The sequence below is a fragment of the Ursus americanus genome, chromosome 3 (genome assembly GCF_024610735.1).
Source record: "Ursus americanus isolate L20-20 chromosome 3, mUrsAme1.1.p, whole genome shotgun sequence".
Lineage (NCBI taxonomy): Eukaryota > Metazoa > Chordata > Mammalia > Carnivora > Ursidae > Ursus > Ursus americanus.
The window spans coordinates 96,059,583-96,083,298 of NC_142129.1; the positions used below are offsets into that span (position 1 = coordinate 96,059,583).

The 23,716-nt window shown below is 48.0% G+C and overlaps 1 protein-coding gene across 1 annotated transcript in view; it reads left to right on the forward strand.

Annotated features, from left to right (window-relative positions):
- Window positions 1-23,716, forward strand: part of ABCA13 (ATP binding cassette subfamily A member 13) — a 368,906-nt gene that overhangs the window by 343,014 nt on the left and 2,176 nt on the right. Inside the window, exons 60-61 of the mRNA XM_087861234.1 lie at window positions 22,053-22,158; window positions 23,333-23,470. Coding sequence (XP_087717360.1) covers window positions 22,053-22,158; window positions 23,333-23,470 — 244 coding nt within the window. The remainder of the gene's footprint in view (window positions 1-22,052; window positions 22,159-23,332; window positions 23,471-23,716) is intronic.

The window sequence follows — 23,716 nt, forward strand, 5'->3', positions numbered from 1 at the left end:
TCAGGCCACGTGTGGTCTTCGGAGAGGCTGGGGAGGCGGGGGGAGGCGCTTCTGTGGGGGTTGTCCTGCGGGAGCATGAAAGCTACAGCTAAGCCCGTGGAAGTCGTCCCGTGCACCTGCCCCCCACCCTGACTCCTCCCGACGGTGCACGGGACCAAATGGGAGGAGTCAAGGCCATCTTGGGATTTGGGACTGAGGACATTTGAAAAGAGTGGGGAGACAATGTGGATAGAGCAGGGGTGAGGGAGCCTCTGGGGAGAGGGGTTGAGGCGGCACCTTGGGGACACAGCGTTTGGGAGAGACCGTCCTGAGCTCCGATGAGGGGTTTCCCTGTGGAGATGCAGGGGTGGGTGCACAGGGCCGTGGCTTGGGTGGGGAGACATCTGCCTCATGGGGTAGCTGGCCCCAGGAGCTGCAGGAGCCCCATGGAGGAGACTCGCAGAGCCAAGTGGAGGGCAGGGCAGGGGCTCTCTGGGCCCCGAGACACCTGCCCCAGCCTCCCCCGTGCACTCCTTACTGGAGCACCCCGGCCTTGAACGTCATCCCACCGCTGCCCCCAACACGCTGAGTCCTGCTCCCACGCTCCCCTGGCCTCACCTGCGCTGGACACTTCCCTCCCCCTGCTCACCGCTTCCCAGCCACGACCAGCTCCTCTTCTTCGGCATCTAAGTGCGTCCTCCCCACCCGGGGTCTGTCTGTGCACTGCTCCATTTCCCCAAACCTGCCTTGTTCCAGCTGGACCCTGCGCCCTGGGAGAGCACAGCCTCCATCTCCCATCGGTCCAGCATTCCTGGACGCCCCCACCTCCACACTATTTCAGAGATGCCATCTGAGGGCAGTGACAGCCAGTCTTGGGCGCCTTGTCTGGGAAAATGCAGGAGGACCACCCCGCAGAGAACAGTCATGGTCCTGGGATGTTTAGGCTTTGACTCCCCAGGAGGACTAATGTTGCCAGCCTCCAAATTCACTCACTGGGGCACCTGGGTGGCTCAGTTGGTTAAGTGTCTGCCTTTGGCTTAGATCATGATCTCAGGGTCCTGGGATCGAGTCCAGCATCGGGCTCCCTGCTCAGCCAGGAGTCTGCTTCTCCCTCTGCCTCTGCCTGCTGCTCTGTCTACTTGTGAACTCTCTCTGTCAAATAAATAAAGTCTTAAAAAAATAAAAGAAAAGAGAAATCACTCATTTACTAACTCGGTGTCCTATTTTCTTCCCGAGTTCTAGACCTTCTTAGAACTTCTTAGAGCATCTTGTGTGATATTTCTACAGCAGTTCACACTGTATCTCATTGTACAGTTCCTGCGTATTGCTTAAATGCTGTTTGTTCATAAGAACCAACCAAGTCCAAGGTCAGCGACCGTGGTCACACTTTGGTCATTTCTGTGAAGAAGCCGACCACAGACTTCTAGCTGGACCATCTAATGGGTTCTCCTGACTCCGGCCTGGGTTTCCTGCCCCCAGCAGCTCCGCCAGAGCCAGCCACCCCTGATCTCATCTTGCGTCCAGGCGGGAAGATTTGTCGGACACTGGGGCTGCCTGGCCTGACGGACAGACGGGGTTCAGAGTACAGGAGGTCAGGGGCTCGGCCTCTCTGGGGAAAGTGGCATTCTCCCCATGGTCTCGCACACGCTGGCCTTGTCCCTGTGCCTCTCTGCCTCCTTCCCACTGCCGTGACCTCTGGCCTCTCAGACTTGAGAAGTTGTGTCCCTGCCCCCTGTCAGCCGCGTGCCTCTTGCCGGCCGTGAGGTCTTCCCAGAGCGCTCAGATGCAGCCTCAGCCTCCCTCCTTCCCCAACGTGCCACAGCACCCACCCTGGATGTCTTCACTCTTCCCGGGGGCCTCCCCTCCCCAGTCAGCACCCCCTGTTCCCATGCCCTGGACGGCCTCCCTTCAGGCTCAGGGAACTGGGCAAAGTGCCCTTCTCCCCTTTGCTCTCTGGCCAAGAAAAGTCACAGTTTATGACATTTGCATCGATAAGCTGTGATCTTTGATCAGCAGGTCTGGCGCCTTCGATCCGTGAGGTCTGGCCCCTTCTCGGGGATCACCCTTGTTTTCCTGTCTCTGCTCCCCAGTGTCCAGGTGACCCCCTCTCCTATGTGTCCTGGTTCTCCTCTTCTGTCTGGTGACCATTTAGTACATGTGATCTTTCCCGTACTGGGCCGAGCTCTGGGCACAGATCGCCTAGCCTCCGGGGGTAATGTCAGGAGGCATCACTGGTGTGGGTACTCGGTGCCAGTTCTCAGTGCTCTGTGCACTAACTAGCTCTCTCCTCCTCACACCCCTGTGAGCTGCTCTTAGTATTACTCTCCTCTGCAAGAATAGAAAATGAGTCAGAGAAACGTGGAGCATCTTCCCGGCTAGTGTGCGGAGGGGCTAGGATTTGAACTTGGGCCTTCGGTTTCCACTTCGTTCTGTGGCATATGTTCTCAGGATGGCCCCCACTCGGTAACCGCAGAGAGGGGCCTGTGGTGGAGCTGGGATCCCGGTGCGGCCGGCGAGACTCCTGAGCCATGGGCTCGACGGGCCACCCGGGTGCGCGCTGCTGCAGACGCCCCCCGCGTCGTCACCTGTGTCCCTGTGTCTGCGCCCTCAGCGCTCTCCTGTGACCTTCCTCTGGGCAGTGCTTCCACCCCCTCATTCTCATCAAGGCCCTGACACGCACTCATTTAACATGTGGTCTCCAATATCCCCGGATGAGAGAAGCTGCCTCTCCATCCACCCCTCAGGGTGGGCTCACAAACTACCATTCATCCTTCTCTGCCTGTTTCTGTTTCTGAGAAGGAAACTTGCCTCTTTATCAACTGTCTTTCTTCTTCCTATGCGACAATCCCACGATCTCTTTCCCTTCTGAGACCTTCCTCCAGGGGATTTCTTTCTTCTCTCATATCTCTGATCTTCTGTTTCAGTTATGAGCTATGTCCATCTCTTAGTAACAGAACATCAAACACATTGATGTAAGCATATCCATCGACTGAAGCATATCCACTTTTTATATGTAATAAAAGTCCAGAAGTTCATGGTTATTGGCACTGGTTCAGTGGCTCAAGTCTTTACAATCTTCTTGGTCTCAGAATGGCTGCTGTGGCTCCACCCATCACATCCTCCTTCCAGGTAACAAACAGGAGGGAGCAGGGAAAGGCAAGCTGTCTGTGAGCCCCACCCAGTCACTTGTACTTATGTTTTGTCAGTCGCCCTGGCTACTAGGAAGCCTGAGAAATGTAGAATTTAGCTGGGCATTTTGCCACTTAAATAAAGTTAGGTTTCTGCTAAGGGACAAGACAAGTAAGTGGATGCTGGGTGGCTGTCTACAGTCTCTCATGCTCTTGATTGGATTCTTTCCTCAGTCGAGGGTAGGTCATTATGTCGAACAATGGATGTGCGAGACATCGTTGTGCGTCTGCATGCATGGATGGATATGTGTGTGTGTGCATGTACAAAGAGGAGCTGGAGCATACCATCCTCTGGGACACTGATACTTCATCTGCGGAAACTGGGGACGCGTTCCCAGATTCTCTCCAGGGCATAACTGTCCTGCATCCCGAGAGCCAGCAGGTCGTGGGCACGTTCACGACGCACCTGGAGGGAACTGGCCACATCTGCGAGTTGCACCTGGTTGCTTTTCCCTGTCCTGGGACCGACTGAAGCAGAAAGTTTAAGTCTGAGTGTAAAAGTCATCCTCCCAAAGGGGGAAAAGAAATCATGTTTCTGAAGTCTAGAGGTTTGGAGTTCGCCCGGCTGATTTCTTGGAGGGGAGGGAGGATAGGGCTGTGGATGTATTCAAAACCAAACCAAACCAAGCTTTACAAATAAAGAAAATCCTTAAGATTATGGGAACTTTTCTTTTTATTTTTTAGGACTTTATTTGAGAGAGACAGTGTGTGAGAGAGAGCACGAGCACGAGCAGGGTTAGAAGCAGACTCCCTTCTGAGCAGGGAACCCAATGCGGGGCTCAATCCCAAGAACCCCCGATTATGACCTGAGCCAAAGGCAGATCCTTCACCGACTGAGCCACCCAAGCATCCTGAGAACTTTTATTTTCTTGAGTCGTCCAACTTGAAAACTTGAGGAATCAAAACCAATAATGGAATCAACTTCGAAGGATGCTCTCATCAGTAGGTTGTATGGCCATTCTACTCAGAATATAGAGAGTACTCTGGAGGACTTGTTTGTAGGTTTTCCTCTAAGAAATGGAAGAAGGCGTAGTGACAGTGGAGGCCTCAAGCTACGGCCATCTGGCTGGCCGGAAATGAACCCGTCCCCTCCCGTGACACCTTGTGCTCAGCGTGGCATCTTTGATTTAATGCTTCTAGAAAACATTGCCATGAACATCAAAGCTTAGGTTAAGATTACATCACCAAATAATACACTGGTTGAAAGATTTCAAAATGAAGCAGATAATCGGATATGCTTATGTCACTGTCACAAATGGGAAGGAAGTTTGTACACACTCACATATGATGATTTCTGCCGTGCTGCGCAGCTGTGGGGTGACGGGCTACTGAATTCTATCCTGCATTTTGCTTTGTGTTCAAGCATCACCAGATTCAGCTGCTTCTACCCACCCCTGAATTAAGTCTTTACCAGAAACGGCTCTTTTCAGAGAAAGGCACTCACCGGCTTCCATCTCCTCACCATGCTGGTATGTGGCATCGGTCATTTCACTTGCTTTCACAGCATCGCGTCGCGAGAATACAATCCACGGTGCTCTGATGCAGTTACCCGCGAAGGGCTTCCAAGCCACCTGTCGTTCCCATGCTGGACATCTTGGCTGGACGCCTCTGGTCTTGGAAATTCGGGTCATGAGCGATGTCACCCAGAGTGGTCACTTGACCAAAGGGGACACTCCGCTTTCATTTTCTAATACGTTCTGGTAAGAACCCTCAGGCAGAGAAGGTGGGAAATGGAAGTGTTTGAGACACTGTTTCATGGATTTGGGTTCACATCGTGATTCCTGCTCATGGGTGCATGCTGGCTGAGCGCCTGTCTTAGGAGAGACGACAGAGGCAGGGTCCCTCTCTCAGTGCGCTCGGTCGGGGTCAGACAGACACCCACACACATAAAGGTCAATGCAGCACAGTGTGGAAATTGTCCTAAGCCTGGGGAACAGGATGCTTGGGGGTGCAGCTCAATGGAAGTCATCTCATGCTACTGGATTTTTCTGGAGCGCCAGGGTCTTGAAATCCAGTGGGGAATAGTTACAGCCCTGACAAGAAGCAGCAAAAACTCACAAATCACACATTCTATAAGAGAGACCAAAGGCTCCAGGAGAAGGTTTCCAGGTGCCTGTGGCAGGGGTGGGGAGGAGACAGAACGCACGCTTCGTGGAAGAGGAGGCATTGAACCCGCGTCTTTCCGCAGGCGGGCATCTCATCCCCTGTGAGTGCGTCCCCGAGGACGAAGGAGGCATGCAGGGAAATAATGCAGATCATAGTTGGGGGAAAGGTCAAACAAGGGGAAAAGGTCAAAAAGTGGGCCCTGCGTCCAGAGACCATCTTTGGGGAGATTTTCCTTCTATGGTAAAAAATGAGGTGGAGAAGGAAGCCACAGGCAAAGCAGGCTCTTCAAGGGCTGTTTTTGTTCCTGTCCGAACATGAATGAAGGTCAACGGTGGTCAGCTGGTGACAGGATGTGCGGTGCAGGTGGCATTTGGGGGAGAAAGGTAGAACTCCACAACTGACTTCTCCGGGGCTTGAGGAGAGGAGGACGGTCATGCTCATCAGGTCTGGGGATGAGGCGATGGTGACGTCGTCAGGAGGGCTGGCGGTGAGGAGGGTCTGGATGGGCGACGGTGCTCTGGGAGCGGTGGCAGGCCGTGCGGCAATTCCATAGTGGAGAAGGGCCGCTGCTGTTCTGGAGGCTGCTCTCCACCGAGGCAGGAGGCTGGAGAGAACTGCACTCAGGAGTGATCCCTGGCTCCCGTCAAGACACAGGGAAGCCGTCGCTGAGCTCCTCGCAGCTCCGATCGTGTTGAGAAACGGAGGCCAGGCTCTCCTCTGAGACGTGCTCCTTTGCCACACGCTCCTCGTGCCTTGTCCATGTCGTCCTTGTGACAGAAATAGCTATTATTTTACCCGCCTCACTGTGAGGAATCTCAGACCCAAAAAGCGAGGTGGTTGGCCAGACCCACAATTACTGATGAAAGAAAGCTCCGTTTCTTGCCTCCTCGGTTTCTTATGCTCCTCATGCCACTGGTGATGTCTCGGCTCCCCTTGCCTGTGACCGCCTGGAGGACAGAGCTGTGCCTCGGGCACGGGTCACGGGAGCGTACCCGCTGGAAACAGCAGGAGTCCGTCGACTATGCCTCCTGCATCCCTGCTGAGAACACAACCCTTCCTACAGCTGCCCACCTCCCTGGGAGCGCCAGTGTGGCTTGGTGGCTCAGAAGAGGATAAATGCGTGGCTCCTTCTTTCCGTGGTTGAGAGCTGTCACCTATTCCGGGAGGTCTCCAGGATTGAGTCTGCCCATTCGTAGAAGTGTAAGACCCCCCCGGATGTTAGCTGGCCCCTCGGCCGCTTGGAAGTAAGAATGCGTTTCTCAGCTGTGAGGACCTGGTGCGGGTGGCCAAAGACATACAACAGGAGGGGGGTCTGCAGCTTCAAGGGTGTGGATTTGTAGGGAGGGACATCACTTTCCATGCCCCCTCCTCCCTTACTTCTACCCCGAATGCTGATGTGATGGCTAGAGATGAAGCGGCCATCTTGGATCACGAGGCAGCCTCCATGTTGGAGGCCGGTGAGCAGAGCAGTAGGGAGAGAAGGAGCCAGACAGGTGCCTGACCCGCTCTGAGCTGTCTGAGGTCAGACTTTCAACCTACTAATGTCCTTGCTCCTTGGGGTTTTCTGTCACCCATACACGAATCTTAACAGACTAATACACCTTCACACATATGACACATGACGTTAATTTGTTTACCGGCTTGTTTTCAGTCTCTTTCCAGTGGAATGGATGCTCTCTTGGGAGGAGGCCTTTCATTTTGTGTATTTCTGGGTGCCTGATATTTGGGACAGTGCCTGGTCCATGACACAGGCTCAAGGCATTTGTTGAACAAAGAAGAAAAGAACGAGGGAATAAAGGTAATATTTGCATATGGCAGGCCAGCACTAAATGACACCCCCCTTCAGGTGGCTACACCTGGACTCGAAAAAGGAATCTTACTATGGCAGCCTTGGGTTCTGTCTAGCATAGTGAACAATTAGTACTAATAACAATAATCGACCCTTTTTGTAAAGACTTTCATTCAGATCCCACTTCTCTCCAGACAGAGTGAAGCTTGCTTTCTCTCAAAACATCTGCATCACCCACGCTTGGTTTGCTGCTTTTAGACACTGGGCTCTGTCTGTACTCAGCGTCTCTCCATTAGCAGAACTACCGGGTGTGTGATTCGGGCCTAATTGCTGCCACGGCCCTGACAGTATTTCCCGTCACCTTCTCTGCTGGGTGGCTAGATTCAGCACCGATGCACGCTGGCCTGCCGACAATTAATGTGCAACCCAGAAAGCAAAAACGTGCCATTCGAAGGCTCCATTGTACACCACGGGATCGTGAATTCTGATTGCAAATACAGCCTAAGCTCAAGAAAACACAGCCGCACCGGGGAGTGGATCTTTGTTAGGTTGGAACTGTATTTCAGAATATTTCTCCAAAGAAGGTGTCCAGATGGCGGACAGACCCTTGAGAAGATGCTCCACATCACTCAGCATCAGGGAAATACTAATCAAAGTCACAATGAGACACCACCTCACACCTGTCAGAACAGCTGAAATCAACAGCACAGGAAACAGCAGGTGTCAGCAAGGATGTGGAGAAAGGGGGACCCTCGCACACTTGTGGTGGGAATGCAGACTGGTGCAGCCTCTCTGGAGAACAGATGGAGGGTCCTCAAAAAGTTATGACCCAGCGATCTCCCTGCTGGGTATTTATCCAAAGGAAATGAAATCACGAAGGCGAACATACCTGCCCCCATGTTCACTGCGGCTCTGTTTACAACAGCCGAGACACGGCAGCAAGCCAGGTGTCCACTGGTGGATGCATGCATGATGATGAAGACGTGGTTTGTGCGTGCACATGTACACGCACGTGTGCGCACACACACACACACGCTGAAATATTATTCAGCCATAAAAAAGAACCAAATCTTGTCATTTGTGATAACAGGGATGGACCACAAGAGCATTATGCTAAGTGAAATAAGTCAGGCAGGGACGCCTGGGTGGCTCAGTAGGTTAAACGTCTGCCTTCTGCTCAGGTGCAGAGTCTGCTTGAGATTCTCTCTCCCTCTCTCTGCCCCTCCCACTCGTGCTCTCTCTCTCTCTCTCAAAAATAAATAAATCTTAAAAAAACCACACAGCAAACTGGCTACACCATTTTACATTTCTATTGTCAGTGAGCGAGGGTCCCAGTTTCACCACATCCTCGCTGCTTCTTTTATTTCCCCTCCCAGTGCGGGTAAAGTACGTAGGATCTCACTGAGATTTTGATCTGCATTGTCCTGATGATACCATATTTCCATGCGTTCATTGGTGTATCTTCTGTGAAGAAATGCCTATTTATTTATTTTTAAGATTTTATTTGTTTGAGACAAGAAAGAGCATGGGAGAGAGAGAGAGAGCACCAGCAGGGCAGGAGGGTAGGGGCAAAGGGAGAGGGAGAAGCAGACTCCCCCCTGAGCAGGGAGCCCAATGTGGGATTCAATCCCAGGACCCTGGGATCATGACCTGAGCCAAAGACAGCCACCCAGGCGCCCCTGATACATGGTTTTGAATGAACTTTTTATAACTGTGTTTGAGGTAGAGGGTTCATCTTTTCTTTGCTCTGCTATTCAGCGCTGCCAGCACCATTTGTGGAAAGATTACTCCTTCAATTGAATAGTCTCGGCAACATTGTCAAAAATCAGTTGACCTACAGGTTTATTTCTAGACTCTCAATTGTATTTCATTTCTATATGTTGAACCTTGATGCTAGAAGCACACTGTTTTGATTACTATTGCTTTGTAGTAAGTTTTGAAATCAGGAATTATTAGTCCTCCAACTTTGTTCCTCTTTTTCAAAACTGTTTGGCTGGTCTAGGTCCATTGCAATTCCATATGATGTTGGAGTCAGGTTGTAATTTCTACAAGGAAGTCAGCAGGGATTCTGATAGGGATTGTGTTGAGTCTGTAGATCATGTGAGGAGTATTGCCATCTTAACAGTGTTAAGTCTTCCTATCCATGAACTTGGTATGTTTTCCGTTTATTTTAATCTCCTTTAATTTCTTTCAACAATGTTTTCTAGTCACAAGTCATGGGTTTTACACTTACTTGGTTACATTTAATACTAAGAATTTCTTTTGATGCTACTGTAAATGGAGTTGTTTTCTTAATTTCATTTTTGAATTGTAGAAAGTATGTAGAAATGCAATTCATTTGTGTGTGTGTGTGCATTGATCTTGTGTCTTGTACTCTCGCTGAACTTACTATTTCTAATAGTAGTTAGTGAATTCCTTAGGCATTCCTATATACACTAGCATGCCATATATGAATATGTTTTACTTCTTTCTTTCCAATATGGATGCCTTTTATGTCTTTTTCTTACTCTAGGTAGAACCCCCGGTACAATGTTGTGCACGTGCTGTGAGAGTACACACTCATCTTGTCCTGTTTTTAGGAAGAAAGCCCTAGTTTTTCATCATGAAGTATTATGTAATTGATGGGTTTTCCTCAGTGCCCTTTATCAGTTGAACAACTTTTCTTCTATTCCTATTCCTTGAGTGTTTTTATCATTAAAAAGTGTTGGATTTCTCTGCACCAATTCAGATAATGATGGTGTGTGACATTAGCTGATTTTCAAATGTTAAACCAACCTTGCATCCCTGGGATAAATCCTGCTTGGTCATGAGATAGTTCTCTCTCTCGCTCTCTCTTTTTTATGTTGCCCTATTCAATTTGTTAGTGTTTTGTTGAGCATTTTTGTGTCCGTGTTCATAAGAGATACTGGTCTGTAGTTTTTGTTGTGCACAGTATTGCTTCCTTTTCTATTTTTTGGAAGAATTTGTAAAGAAGAAATTTCTTCTTTTGGAAGAAATCTTTAAAAATTTTTAAATTGGTATTCGTTTTTCTTAAAATGTTTGTTAGAGTTCACTAGTGAAGCCATTTGGGTCTGGCAATTTCTTTACTAGTAGTTTTTAAATGACTAATTACATCACTTTACTTGCTATAGGTCTATTTATATAGTTTTTGTATCCCTGAGTCAGTTTTAGTAGGTTTTGTCTTTCTAGGAATGTGTCTGTTTCACCTGATTTATATAATACATTGGATTACAATTGTTCATAGTATTACTCTGTAATCCTTTTTAATTTGGGGAGGTTGATAGTAATGCCTCATCTTTCATTTCTGATTTAGTGATATGAGTCTTTTTTGCTTGGTCAATCTAAGTAAAGGGTTGTCAATCTTGCTGATTATTTTCAAGAACTAGGTTTTTAGTTGTACGGATTTTATCCATTGCTTTTCTGTTCTCTAGCTCATTAAATTCCACTCTAATATTCATTATTTCCTCCCTTCTTATTTTAATTTTAGTTTGCCCTTCTTTTACCAGTGCCTTAGATGGTAGAATAGGTTATTGTTTTGTGATCTTTCTTATTTTTAAATATAGTTATTTGAAACTATAAGTCTCCCTCTAACTGCTGCTTTACCTGCACCCCAGACATTTGGTATTTTGAGTTTTCATTTCCATTTATCTCAAAGCAGTTTATAATTTTCCTTGTGACTTATTCTTTGACTTATTGATTATTTAGGGGATTTTGTTTAATTCATTTGTTAGTTTTCCAAACTTTTTCTGAAACTTACTTCTAATTTCATTCCCTCATTATCAGAGAATGTACTTAATATTATTTTAATTTTTATTTTTTATAAAAATTTTTTATTATGTTATGTTAGTCACCATACAGTATATCCTTAGTTTTTGATGTAAAGTTCCATGATTCATGATTTGCATATAACACCCAGTGCACCATGCAACATGTGTCCTCCTTAATACCTATCACCAGCCTATCCCAATCCCCCACCCCCACCCCTCTGAAGCCCTCAGTTTATTTCCCAGAGTCCACAGTCTCTCATGGTTCATTCCCCCTTCTGTTTACCCCCCTTCATTCTTCCCTTCCTTCTACTACCGATCTTCCTATTTCTTACGTTCCATAAATGAGTGAAACCATATGATAATTGTCTTTCTCTGCTTGACTTATTTCACTTAGCATAATCTCCTCCAGTCCCGTCCACGTTGCTGCAAATGTTGTGTAATTGTTCTTTTTGATAGCTGAGTAATATTCCATTGTATATATGGACCACATCTTCTTAATCCAGTCATCTGTTGAAGGGCATCTCGGATCCTTCCACAATTTGGCTATCGTGGACAATGCTGCTATGAACATTGGGGTGCATATGGCCCTTCTCTTCACTACATCTGTATCTTTGGGGTAAATACCCAGTAGTGCAATTGCTGGATCATAGGGTAGCCAAATTTTAACTTTTTAAGGGACTTCCACACTGTTTTCCAAAGTGGCTGTACCAACTTGCATTCCCACCAACAATGTAAGAGGGATCCCCTTTCTCCACATCCTCTCCAACATTTATTGTTTCCTGCCTTGTCAATTTTTGCCATTCTAACTGGCGTAAAGTGGTATCTCAATGTAGTTTTGATTTGAATTTCCCTGATGGCTGATGATTTTGAACATTTTTTCATGTGTCTGTTAGCCATTTGTATGTCTTCATTGGAAAAGTGTCTGTTCATATATTCTGCCCATTTTTTGATTTGATTATTTGTTTCCTGTGTATTGAGTTTGAGAAGTTCTTTGTAGATCTTGGATACTATTTTTATCCTTTTAAGTTTACTGAAGTTTGTTTTATGGCTTACTGTATGGTCTATCCTGGAGAATGTTCTGTACGCACTTGAAAATAATATATATTCTTCTGTTGTTTGGTAGAGAGCTCTGTAGATGCTTTTTAAGTGTTGTTGGCTTATAATGGGTTGTTAAATTGTGCTATTTCCCTGTTAATCTTTTTCCAGGTTGTTCTAGCCAATATTGTTAGTAAATTGTGCATGTCTGCCTTCAGTTCTGTCTGCTTTTTCTTCATGTATTTTTGGTGCTCTGTTCTTAGGTACAAATATGAGTATACTTGTTATATTTTCTTGATGGATTAACTTTTTATCACCATAAGATCTCCTTTATCCTTCAGTAAATTTTTTGTTTTAAAGTCTACTTTCCATCGTGTTAGTATCGCCATTCCAGCTTTGTTGATGTTGCTGTTTGTTTAACATCTATTTCTATCCTTTTACTTTCAATCTGTCTGTATCTTTGAATTCCAAGCGTGTCTCATATAGGTGGCATAGTTTTGGATCTTTTTTGGTCTAATGATCTCGGCTTTTTATTTGATCATTTAATCCATTCACGTTTAACATTGATTGATTATTGATTATTGATAGAGTTGGATTATTGTTATTAGTTAGACTTGCCCTTTCACCTTTGGTTTCTATAAGTCTTGTGTTGCTTTTCTTTCATTGTTTCTCTTTTACTGCGTTTTTTTGCATTAAGTGAATATTTTCTAATATTTTCTAATAGCATCTTAATTTCTTAGCCATTTTTCTACTATACCTATGGTTTTGGTTTTGTCCTTAGCGGATGCTCTTGGGGCTTACCATGTACATCCTGACTCATCAGAATTAGCTTTAGAGTTAAGTTAATCTAGTTCCAGTGAGATACGGAAATGATCTGGATCACTTTCCTGCCTCTTGCTGTTATTATGTTAGACACCTAACACTTATCAGTGTTACCGACCCAAGAATAGGTTGCTGTAATTATTACTGCATGTAATTTTTGTCTCTTTTAAGGGAGCTGCTACAAAAAAGGAGAGCAAGTATATATTTATAGCCCTTGTTATATTAACTTCCTTATGTAACATTTCTGGCTCTCGTCTTTTTTTCCTGTGGATCGAAGTTACCATATGGAACCCTTCTCTTCATCGGACACAGCTTTCCTTTCTCTCCGCTCCTTTGGTCTATTACTGGCCAGTTTATTACATTTCTGGATGTCAAAGGCCCAATAATACAGCTGCGTATTGTTAATATAATTGCTTCTACAATCCCCTAAGAGAAGAAAGGAGAGAGGGTGTGTGTTTTTACTGTCTGTTATAATTGCGTAGTTACTTTTACTTGTACTGTTTTTTTTCATGTGGATTTTATTGTCTGGAGGTCCCCTACCTTCAGGTTGAAATAAGTTCTTAGTTCAGTATTTCTTGGATGGTGGGTCTTCCAATTAAAGTCTCTCTATTTCTATCAGGAAATGTTTTTATTTTGCCTTCGTTTTGAAAAATAACATTTCCAGACATAAGATTCTTGGCTGGCAATTTTTTGTTTTCTGTGGGTTTTTTTTTTTCAAGCACTTTAAATGTTTAAGTGTTATTAAATGGTCACATTTCAATGGCTTCTGGTCTCCAGTATTTCTGATGAGAAGTCAACTGTTAATCTTGTTTACGGTGTCCTACACTTCTCTGAGCCTCTGCCCATTTTTCTTGTCTGTTTTTGGGTCACAGAATCTCTATCTTCAAGCTTACTAATTCTTCCCTTTGCAAAGTCAAACTCTTGAGTCTCTTGAGTGAGTTTTTATTTCAGTTCTATTATTCAACTCCCAGATTTCCATGTGGGTCTTTTTCATAATTTCTGTCTCTTTGCTGCTAGTCTCTAGTTGATGGGACACTATCATCATACCTTCTTTTGGCTTCTTTAATCATGGTTTCTTTTAGTGCTTTTGACATATTTATAATCACTACTTTGTGGTCTTTGTTAGTCCAACATCTGGCTGCTTTCACAAGCAGTTTCTGTTTTGCATTTTTTTTTCTGGCATATGGGTCATTCTTTCCTGTTTCCGTATATGTCTCATCATTTTTTATCAGAAGCCGGGCATTTTGGCGATGCACTGCAGCAATTCTGGGCACTGGCCTCCCGCCGCTGGGGCTTGCTATGGTTTCCTGCTTGTTTCTGTGTTCAGTGACGATTCAGGTAGTTTTAGTGCAGCCTGTTTCTGCCCCTGCACAGGGTGAATCCTCTGATGATGCTCCCCGGGGGGCTGCCCAGGGTGTGCCCACAGTCACCCGGGGTGATGGTGCTTCCGGCCTGGCTTTCTGCCTCACCTCTTGACCACAGCCAGCGGTTAGCGTCACTGATCTCTGACCGACTGTTCTATTGGTTTCAACAATGTCCTGGGACATAAGTTGCTCCACAGCCTAATCCAATCAAACTAAGGCTTTTATTTTTTTTTTTTTAAGGATTTTATGTATTTATGTTCGAGAGAGAGAGTTGGGAAGGGGCAGAGGGAGAGAGACAAAGAATTTCAAGCAGACTCTGTGCTGAGTGTGAAGCCTGATGCAGGGCTCAATCTCATGACCCTGAGATCATGACCTGAGCCAAAACCAAGAGTCAGACGCTTAACGGATTGAGCCACCTGGGCGCCCATAATTTGGGCTTCTTTGAACTGATGCTTCCCAAGGCCAGTGTTTGAGATTTGCTCTGACCACAGGAAGGCTTCTTCCAATGCTCTCTTTCCTGCAAACCAGCCGGCCTACAGTTTGCCTGTGTCTGCAGTTCATGGACCCATTTCTCCCCCTGGCCTTTCACCACACCCTCTGCTGATTTGAAAGGGCCCTTAGGCTTGAACTTCTCCATGCTTTGCTGCAAACAGGGCTGGTCCTTTGGGACGAGATTGGGAATCACCTGCCCTATGGCCTGCTTCTCCTCCAGGGCAGAGTCTCCGAGCCACAGCTGGGCTCTGGAACTGGGCATGGGGACAGAGGTGTGCTTCTCTCTGAGTGACACCTTGTTCAGGAACTGCGTGCGTCATGCCCCAGGGCAGACACGAGCCTCAGGTCCTCTTCAACGTGCTCTCCAGGAGTGGAGTGCCTGCTTCATGGGCCAGAGGAAGGGGCTATCCTTCCTCTCCTTTCCCCAGTTGTCCTAGATGAGAGCCTCTGCCATGCATGAGGGCTGGGCAGAAGAAGGATGCCACAACCTGTTGAACTTTCTGGAATTCAGCTTCAGCAATAGGTACCGGGGGAGGGGGGGCAGGAGGGGAAATGGTGACACTCTGCTCCTGCCAGAAAGAGAACCCTCCAACCAGGAGCCAGGGGACATACTGTGTGTTTTGTAGGCACTGTCTGTAGTGGGGTTTCTGTCTTGCTGGGCTGGGGGTAGTAGGCAGAGAGCAGGTCTCATGTCAGATACCACAGAATCTCTCTCCTTAGTCAATTTCACTAGCTTTTTTTTGGGGGGTGGAGAGAGAGATCACGTGCAGGGGCAGAGGAAGGAGCAGACTCCCTGCTGAGCAGGGAGCCCAATCGGGGCTCGATCCCAGGACCCCGAGATCATGACCCGAGGCGAAGGCAGTTGCTCTACCAACTGAGCCCCCCAGGCGCCCTCATTTCCAGAGATTTTGAATGGTTGCCTTTGGTAATTATTGTCATCTTTGCTAAGGAATGGGTTTGTGGAGCTTTTCACACCATCCTGCCAGAAATCCGGCCATCCATTTTCACAAACATCCATTTGCATCCACTTCATGCTGGTTTCACACCTACACCCAAAATGACTGTGACCTTACGGTGGGGTGTTCACACTGATTGTTCCTGAGGGTTTTTGAAACATCTGGTTTCCTAATGCCTCCGCTCCCCTCCCGCCAGTGTACCTGTTTATAGTTTAATGTTCTTGCTTATAAAAGCATATTGGAGTGATTAAGTGACATTACATGAGGGCAAATACATCTTTTGATGAGACTCCGTCTAGGAAATCCCTCCAACAAATTGCTTGCGGAGAAGCCGGGGAGTCGCCTTACATCCGCACATCCACACAACGTATCGTGAGAAGCTGGTCTGCGTCGGCATGTGCTTTTTATAGATCATCTGGTTTTGATCTGTGGTTCGAGGGATCCAGAGTAACACTAGGAAAATAGTCACCGTTTTGAGGATTCATCTTTGGGGTCTGCACTGCCCATGGGAGACTTAGGAAGACCGGTCCGCTTTAATGCCATGAGGGCTGTCAATTCCTAGCAGGTTAGGTTAGGTCACCCGTGTGCCCTTTGCACCTGCAGGGTCCCACCTGCTGTCTGGTGTGGGAGCCAAGTCAGTCCAGCTGTGGCCCCTCTTATTGTCCACAGTGTCGCCAACATCGTTCTCTCAAGTATTCTGTGAACTTAGTCAGTTTCCTGATGTACGTGGGATGTGGAGCCAGGAAGGAGGTCATCACAGAACTTTCCACCTGGCCCACCCCGCACCCTCTACTGCTGCTCTCCTGGCTCCCCAGGCTGCCAATACGTGCCTACCCTGGGGTCCAGCAGGGAAGTCCCAGCCACATTTTGGTGCCAGAGACTTCAGGCTGGAATCTGTGTTATCGAGATGTCTTCTCAACAAGGGGAAGGAGGCTGCTCCTAAGAGTAGTTCCTCTCTGCTAAGAAAACCATTTATTGTTCTTATCCTTCTATTATTATTTTAAAGACTGTGCTACGTGGGGTCCAACTGGAGTCCATCGAGATTATTTGGGAATCCTCTGAAACTGAATGCGGAAAAGCTTTACTCACGCGTTCCAAAAGGGCCATCACCCCCAGATCACAGCCCCACGGAGAAGTGTGTTTGCTTGTGTGTCTGCAGCGGAACCTCCCCTCCACCACAGTGCTCTCTGCACGGGGGCAGCTGGGCGGGAGTCTGGCTGTGAAGGCTCCCCGTGCTGATGGTGGTGTGGTCCTCCTCACCCACATCTCACCTGGCAGGGCCTCGGGGCCTCTCTCCGGGCAGCGCTCATCAAGCCAGGAACTAGCAGCCCAGTCTGCTTCTCTGGAATGTTTGCTTAATTACGTTGCTGAGCTCATGGAGACAAACCGGGACGAGACTGGCTGCCTCTGTTCCGCTGCCTCTCCGGGTCCTGTGGGTGTGACACCAGCTGGGTGGCTGCCTCTCACAACAGCGAGAGCCCCAGTGTTGGCCGCATTATGACGTCTGATGTGGCAAGACATCAGTTAGCTGCTAGAAACTTCCCTACCCTTCTCATAACTTACGCCACCCCAGATGGATGGACACCGAACTCCCAGAAATTCCATTCTCTTTGATAATCAGGAGTTGGATTTTATTTCCTTTAGGAAAATGTGCTACCTCGTAGGACTTTAATTTTTTTAAAAGATTTTATCTATTTCTTTGAAAGAGAGAGAGAGTACAAGCAGGGGGGAGCCACAGGCAGAAAGGGAGAAGCAGGCTCCCCGCTGAGCAGGGAGCCTGACGCAGGACTCAATCCCAGGACTCCAGGATCATGACCTAAGCCAAAAGTAGACGCTTAACTGATGGAGCCCCCATAGGATTTTCATGTTAGGGTCTGTGTTCTCTTACAGAGATTTAACGGGGCCGTGCTTGGAGCCCTACAGAAGGATAAGATCACAGGAGTTCCTTCTTGTTTGTTTTCTGTTTGTTTCCAGATAGCTTATGTGGCTTTTGGAAACACAGAAAGAAAATACTAATTGGAAATTGACCCAGCGTGCTCATTGAAATAATTTGGGTAGCTGTCTTCTAGACCCTTGCTTTTATGCAGGAGGATTATTACCTATTGGGGAACTTTTGTTATTCTGTTAATCAGAATCACATAAATAACTCGTTTCAACAAGGAAGAAGTTTTCTGGATCCTTCTGTGTTAAGCAGGCATTGTCTTCCATTACTGAGAATGGAAATCATGGTGTGGGGATTTCAGCTTCATGTAATGGCTCCATTTCTATTCCAATGTTCTTTTCAGAAATGAAAAGGGAAATAAGGAAGAAATGCCTATTTGTCAGGATTGGGAGATCTAGACAATCACTCATATATTGTCGGCTTTACAAAAGGTGTGGTTTATCTACCTAGATTCTGGGGTCTTTCTGAAATGAAGGAAGATGTTCAGCGATCATGAAAACACTCAGGAGACCAAATAAGAGAGCCAGTCTTACAGCTGTAACCTCAGCCCCGTCTGCGGGACTTGTTTGTCGGGCGAAATGCTACCATGCTGAAGATGAGGCCACTTGTCTACCCCTCCTGCTGATGTGGCTCTTGCTGCATGCTTCCAGACGATCCCTTCCAATTATTCCAGGAAGAAAGGAAAAAGCGATGGAAATGTATAGTACATTTGGCTGTTGGGTGAAGAGAGCAATACCGATGTTACGACATCAGACTCTAACAAGGGACTTCATGCATTCGTTAATTCATTGAACAGAAACTGGGCTCCCGGCCTCAGGGAGCTCTGCTGTGACAGCTGATGGACAAGAGGGATGCGTGCACCCCTGGGTGCACAAGGGAAGGGCGACCCGATCCCCTAGGAGCTCAACGGGGCCTTTGGCTGGTGGAGTCATTTAGGAAAGGCACACCCTGGCCAGAGAGGGGAGGTTTCATGGACAGAGGTGTGTCGACGCAGGCCAAGCTTCTCTTTACTGTGAGGCCGTGTCATCGACCCATCCAGATCTTTCTCTTAAACTCAGAAATCTGTGGAAGTTCTTTGCCAGGACCGTTCGTCCCCTGGGAGGAGTGCTGGTGTCAGCTGCCGAACACTGCTCCTAATTTATTTGTCAGACGCTGTCTTCATGCAGATGCCTTCGATTGGCTCCCCTTGCAGCCATTCCGATCGGCACAGGCAGTGATTAGAATGTTTTCTGGACCAAACTTGACTGGGGCTGGAGTAAGAAAGGCCGCCGTGATGAAGGGACAGGGTTTCAGGGTAAGACGGCTCGCTGCCCGTCTCTGCCAGAACGAGCTGTGTGACAACGAGCAGTCTCCCAACTCTTTGGGTTTCCAAGTCCCACATCTTCTAAAGAAGTGCCATCTGTTGTGTTCTGGGCACACGGTGGCTGTGCAAGCACAACAGGGTACTTGGCGTGAAAGTGGAGCTACAAAGAACGCAGGTGTGTGGACCGTGACACAGGACCCCGGCCCATGCCAGGTTGGCGCTCTGCTGACCGGGGTTGGGGCTGTGCCGTCCTCCATTCCTGGCCGCTGTGTCCCCTTGAGCACGTCACCTGACCTCCTCTCTATCCCATTTCACTTTTGTAAAATAGGGACAGATGTAGCCACATCGGGGTCCTTGGGGACGAAATGGAGCAACAGTGCTCAGTGCCTCACGATGGAACCCGTGTGCCCAGTGCTCTCGGCTTCCTCTGTGGGCAGGATCACCTCGCGGACCCTGACGAGGTGACGAGGAAGCTTCTAGCTCAGTCAGGTGCTCACACAGCTGTCCGCCTCCCACCCTCCTCGCTCGCTCACTGGACTCGGACGTCTGGCTCCTGAACCTGCGTGTGCGTGTCTGTTACCCACCGGCACACTGTTTGCTCTTGTATTTCAACACTGGTTACATGTATTACACTTGGTGTCTATGAACCAAAGTGTATCACAAACAGCGGCCAAACGCATAAGTGTTACAGGCACCTTTGCCAGCCGATAACGGGCTTTATTTCTCTTTCTGTGACCATGCGCGTGACGCGGACACGATGCTGAGCCACGTCGGACCGATGACCACATATGTAAACGAAGGACCTTTGGCCGCTTTGAAAGCTTTTAGACTGGAAAGCACACAAATCAAATACATCCCTTGTGGAACTTAGATCGTTGGCATAAATGTGTAGGTTATAGGCAGAAAGGAGAAAGTAAAGACAAGGTCAATTAGATTCTCGCATCATAAATGAATTCGCTGATCTACAAAGATTCTCCTAGTATTTGAAGATGACCTCCTTCTGTTACTTTCTGTCCAGGAGTCTTGACGACTCCAGAGAGATCCCGAGACACTTGCCAGCCTATCTCAGGAACATTTTCTTGTGGGGGTTTTTTCTTTCCTTAAAGTGCTTCATATTTCACATCGTCTAGAGTAAAGCCGGAAGTGGCTTAGATCTGATGAAACTTCATTTTGAAAGAATTTTCAATATTATTAGGTATATGTGCATAGTGAGAATTTATTAGATAGCGATTAGAATTTATTTAGCATGAGTTTTTCAAAATGCGTTAGCAAAGTAGGCCCACGGGGCTGCGGTTTGTGCTAATGGTGCACGTGGACCCTGGCGTGACTGGAAGAGTGAGGTCCTCTGTGCGCACCGTCCCCTCCCACCTTTGTGCTTAATGTCGTACGCGCTTCAGATCCACATTCTCATTGGTTCGTCTGCTTTCATCTGTGTTTCCCGAAGAAACGTGAACTTCCTCACGCCAAAGTGTTCTTCCATTTGGATTGTATCCTGCACAGAAACTCAATTGGACTGGGTATCTGTTTACTTACTTGCTCCGTGCCAGACACGGCCCCGGAGGGTTTCCAAGGAAATCATTCAGTTGTCTGGCACCCTTATCAGACGCACATGGCTCCCGGGTCCCACATCTGGTATGTGGAGGGAGGGGGTGCATTCCAACCTGGCCGGCCATCCGGGCCCAGCGTCGGCAGCACAGACGCCGTTAGACATAACGGCTGCCAGACCAGAAACACGCTCTGTGCTCATCTGTGCCCCCAGGATGCAACTTCACGTGCAGACAGGACCCACGGCTCGGCGAACCCACGTGCCTGCAGCCGTCCGGACCTCAGTGTCTTCCCCACATGAGACGTGGGAACACACCCCCAGGAGGGAGGCTGTGGTGAAGACGGGGTGGGATGGGCCGGGTTAGTGGGCAACACAGCGTGGGACCCCTGCTCCTGAGCAGAGGAGTGTCCAAGACGCACACCTCCTTCAGAAACCCTTCCAGGCAGCTCAGGAGAAGCGCCAGGATGCTTTTCTGCCTGTTTTCATCCATATTTTATCAACATCCTCAACAACCTCTCAGGTGCAAGTGGATCCGAGACCATCAGCCCCGAAGGATGGGAGATGTTGGGGCCACACTCCCATCTTGGGGGAAATTTGAAATCAGAGCAGGAGCAGGGAGTCAGAACCCGGACTAGGATCTCGGGATGCTTCAAGTCAATGAGCGAAGTCACATTATCTCAGTCCTCCTTCTGCACCAGATACATTCGCCTGAAGAAAAGTGATTGGACTGTCAACGTGTGAAATGTTTAAGTAAATGAGGTGCTTATAAAGGTCTGGGCATGCCTTCTGTTCTTTCCATTCATTCGTTCATTCAACTCCCAGTTATTAGTTCTAGGTACTTAGGAGAGATATATCAATGAGCAAAATCGACACAGACTGCTGTCATCATGATGTGTTCATGTCTTTGTTTTTATTCTCACGGATCTTTATTGAGATGCTATTATGTGCTCAGCACCATGGGATGGGCGGTTTTTAGAAACCCCTTAAATTCTTGCAGGTGACTCTTTGAGATCACTCTGTGGTGTGGCCATCACCTCAGGCGTGGTCGTCCGGTCACCGGGGAAGCTGCCGTGCACAGCTCCACAGTGTGGGGGGCTGCACCTCCCAGACCAGCTTTCCCCGTGGTCACCGCACTGCAGGGTCAGGGTACAGGTAGGAGAATTGCTTTACGCGATGAAGAAGCAGACGCCTGGCTCATTACTTCTGCGCTCCCTGTCACCTCTCCCCTGCCACACTTAATCATCATGGACCTGGGAGCCACAGTGCTTCTCAGGGTCGGTCCACGGCCCGGCTCCGGCTTCTCGAACTCAGCACATTGCTTCACGTTCGATTTCAGCTTCCCTCTTTTACTGAATAGGGATTGATGCCAGGGTTTGCTGATTTTGCGCTTAAAGATAAGTCAGCATCTGGTGATGGGTAGTAAGGAGGGCACGTATTGCATGGTGCACTGGGTGTTATACGCAACTAATGAATCATCGAACTTTACGTCAAAATATAAATAAAAATAAAAAATTAAAAAAAAATAAACGTTATATAAGTAAAACTAAAAAAAAAAAGATAAGTCAGCGTCTGGGTCAATGGATTACAGAAAACCGCATAACTGAGTTTCAATTGACTTCTGAGTGTTATATTTTTGAAAATGCAGACTCTTGCGTCGATTTGGGATAGTTTTCCTTTACTGTATCCCTACGGAAATGGACTTAGAATTTCCCCCTCTTAGTCCAAATAGTTGTAACCGTGTTTTGGTGTCATTTGACTTCCAGGTTTGGTGATGGTTACTCAGTGAAGATTTGGCTCTGTCAGGAAACGAATCTGCATGGCGCGGTTTCTGACTGCTTGAAGCTCCATTTTCCAGGGATCCAGTTTAAGGTAGCGCTGAAATTCTGCATTCCTTCTTTGTTTTCAGCCTGAGAAATCGGATAAGTGTGTTTGTCTTTTTCCCTATTTTTTCTGCGCTGTTAGGAGATCCTGCCTACGGTCTGGGCCTGGTTGCAAAGCGTAGCTCCCCCCCCTCCCCGAAACAGCATGGCCAGTGGATATCGCTTGGCCTCTGTGAAGGATGACAAGCCTGTCTGGCCACTTTGTGGGGTGTCCTGGGGCAGACCGTGGTTACGTACCCCGCACTCCCCATGGGCACAGCCCCCTTGCATGGCTTGTTTTGTTCTAGGTGGAAGATTGCAAAAGGTAATGCCTTCCAGACATTGGCTGTGGGGCTTCTAGACTTGGTGGTTGCAGCATTATTTTACAAAGAGCGCCCTGTGCTTGGGACCCCTAATCCTTTATAACTTGATGCAAAGTGTGATGCCTGGACTAGCAGCATCTCCATCCCCGGGGAGCTGGTTCCACCTGCAGGACCTCAAGCCACCCTACTGAATCCAAATCCGCATTGAAGGAGGTGACCAGGCGATGTCTATGCACGTTAACATTTTGGAAGCACCATCTACAATAGCTTTTAACTACACGATTCTAGTTTATCATAAATAGGGTCTCGTCTGTAAAGTAGCTATCGCCTATTTCAACAAGAGTCACTGAGTAAAAACCCATGGACAAGAAGCACACTCTACAAGACCAGGCGTTCGTGCTCAGGTCCTGCTCCAGATGTCCCATAACATGCTTGCTGTTAGCCCCTTTGCACCTGTGAAAATGAGGATGGGAACATTTCCTCTCTTACCACGAGTTGCTCGCTGGCTCCTGGTGAGGACAACAGGGAGCTCTGCTCAAGACCCAGCGGGGTTCAGGGGCATCTCCTTCCTCCGTGCTGACTTCCTCCTTCTCAGCAGGGCGAGGCGCCTTCTTACCCCCAGGGAGGGCTTCCCCACGCTGTGGCGGGGCAGGGGGCGTACGAGGGGCAAAACAGCCACTCAGCCTTGAGGGGACCCCGTCCCCCGTACGCGTGCGCTGGAGACTCTCAGAACCGACCCGCCCTCCAGCTGCCACTCAGGTGTGTGGTTTGAGAAAACGATGATTTATGTATCAGGTAAGCGCAGCGTTCCTGTGTGATAATCACGTGATACAATTCACTATTTGTTGTTTCGGCTTTTAGGGGCAGCGCCTTAATTTACTGGAATATCACGTGCCGAAGCAATGGCAGTGCTTAGCGGACCTGTTCCGAGTTCTAGAGAACAATAAGAGCTTGCTGAATATCAAACATTACTCCATTACCCAAACCACTCTGGAACAGGTATGGTACCTTGAACGCCTGGGCAGGTGGCATTTCGGTGTGTGCTCGAAGCCTCCCCCGGCCGCCTTTAAACTAGCCAGATGACTTCTTGAGGTCGTCCTTTCTTTAAATGAATCGCTGGTTTTACTGAATAGGATGGTGAGTGTCAGGAGGTTTGCTTCTTGTCAGCAAGAAGCCACTCAAGGTACGTCATCGGTAGGGCTCCCATTTGTCCACAGTTACGTGGGGTGTTCACTGGGCAAGTCA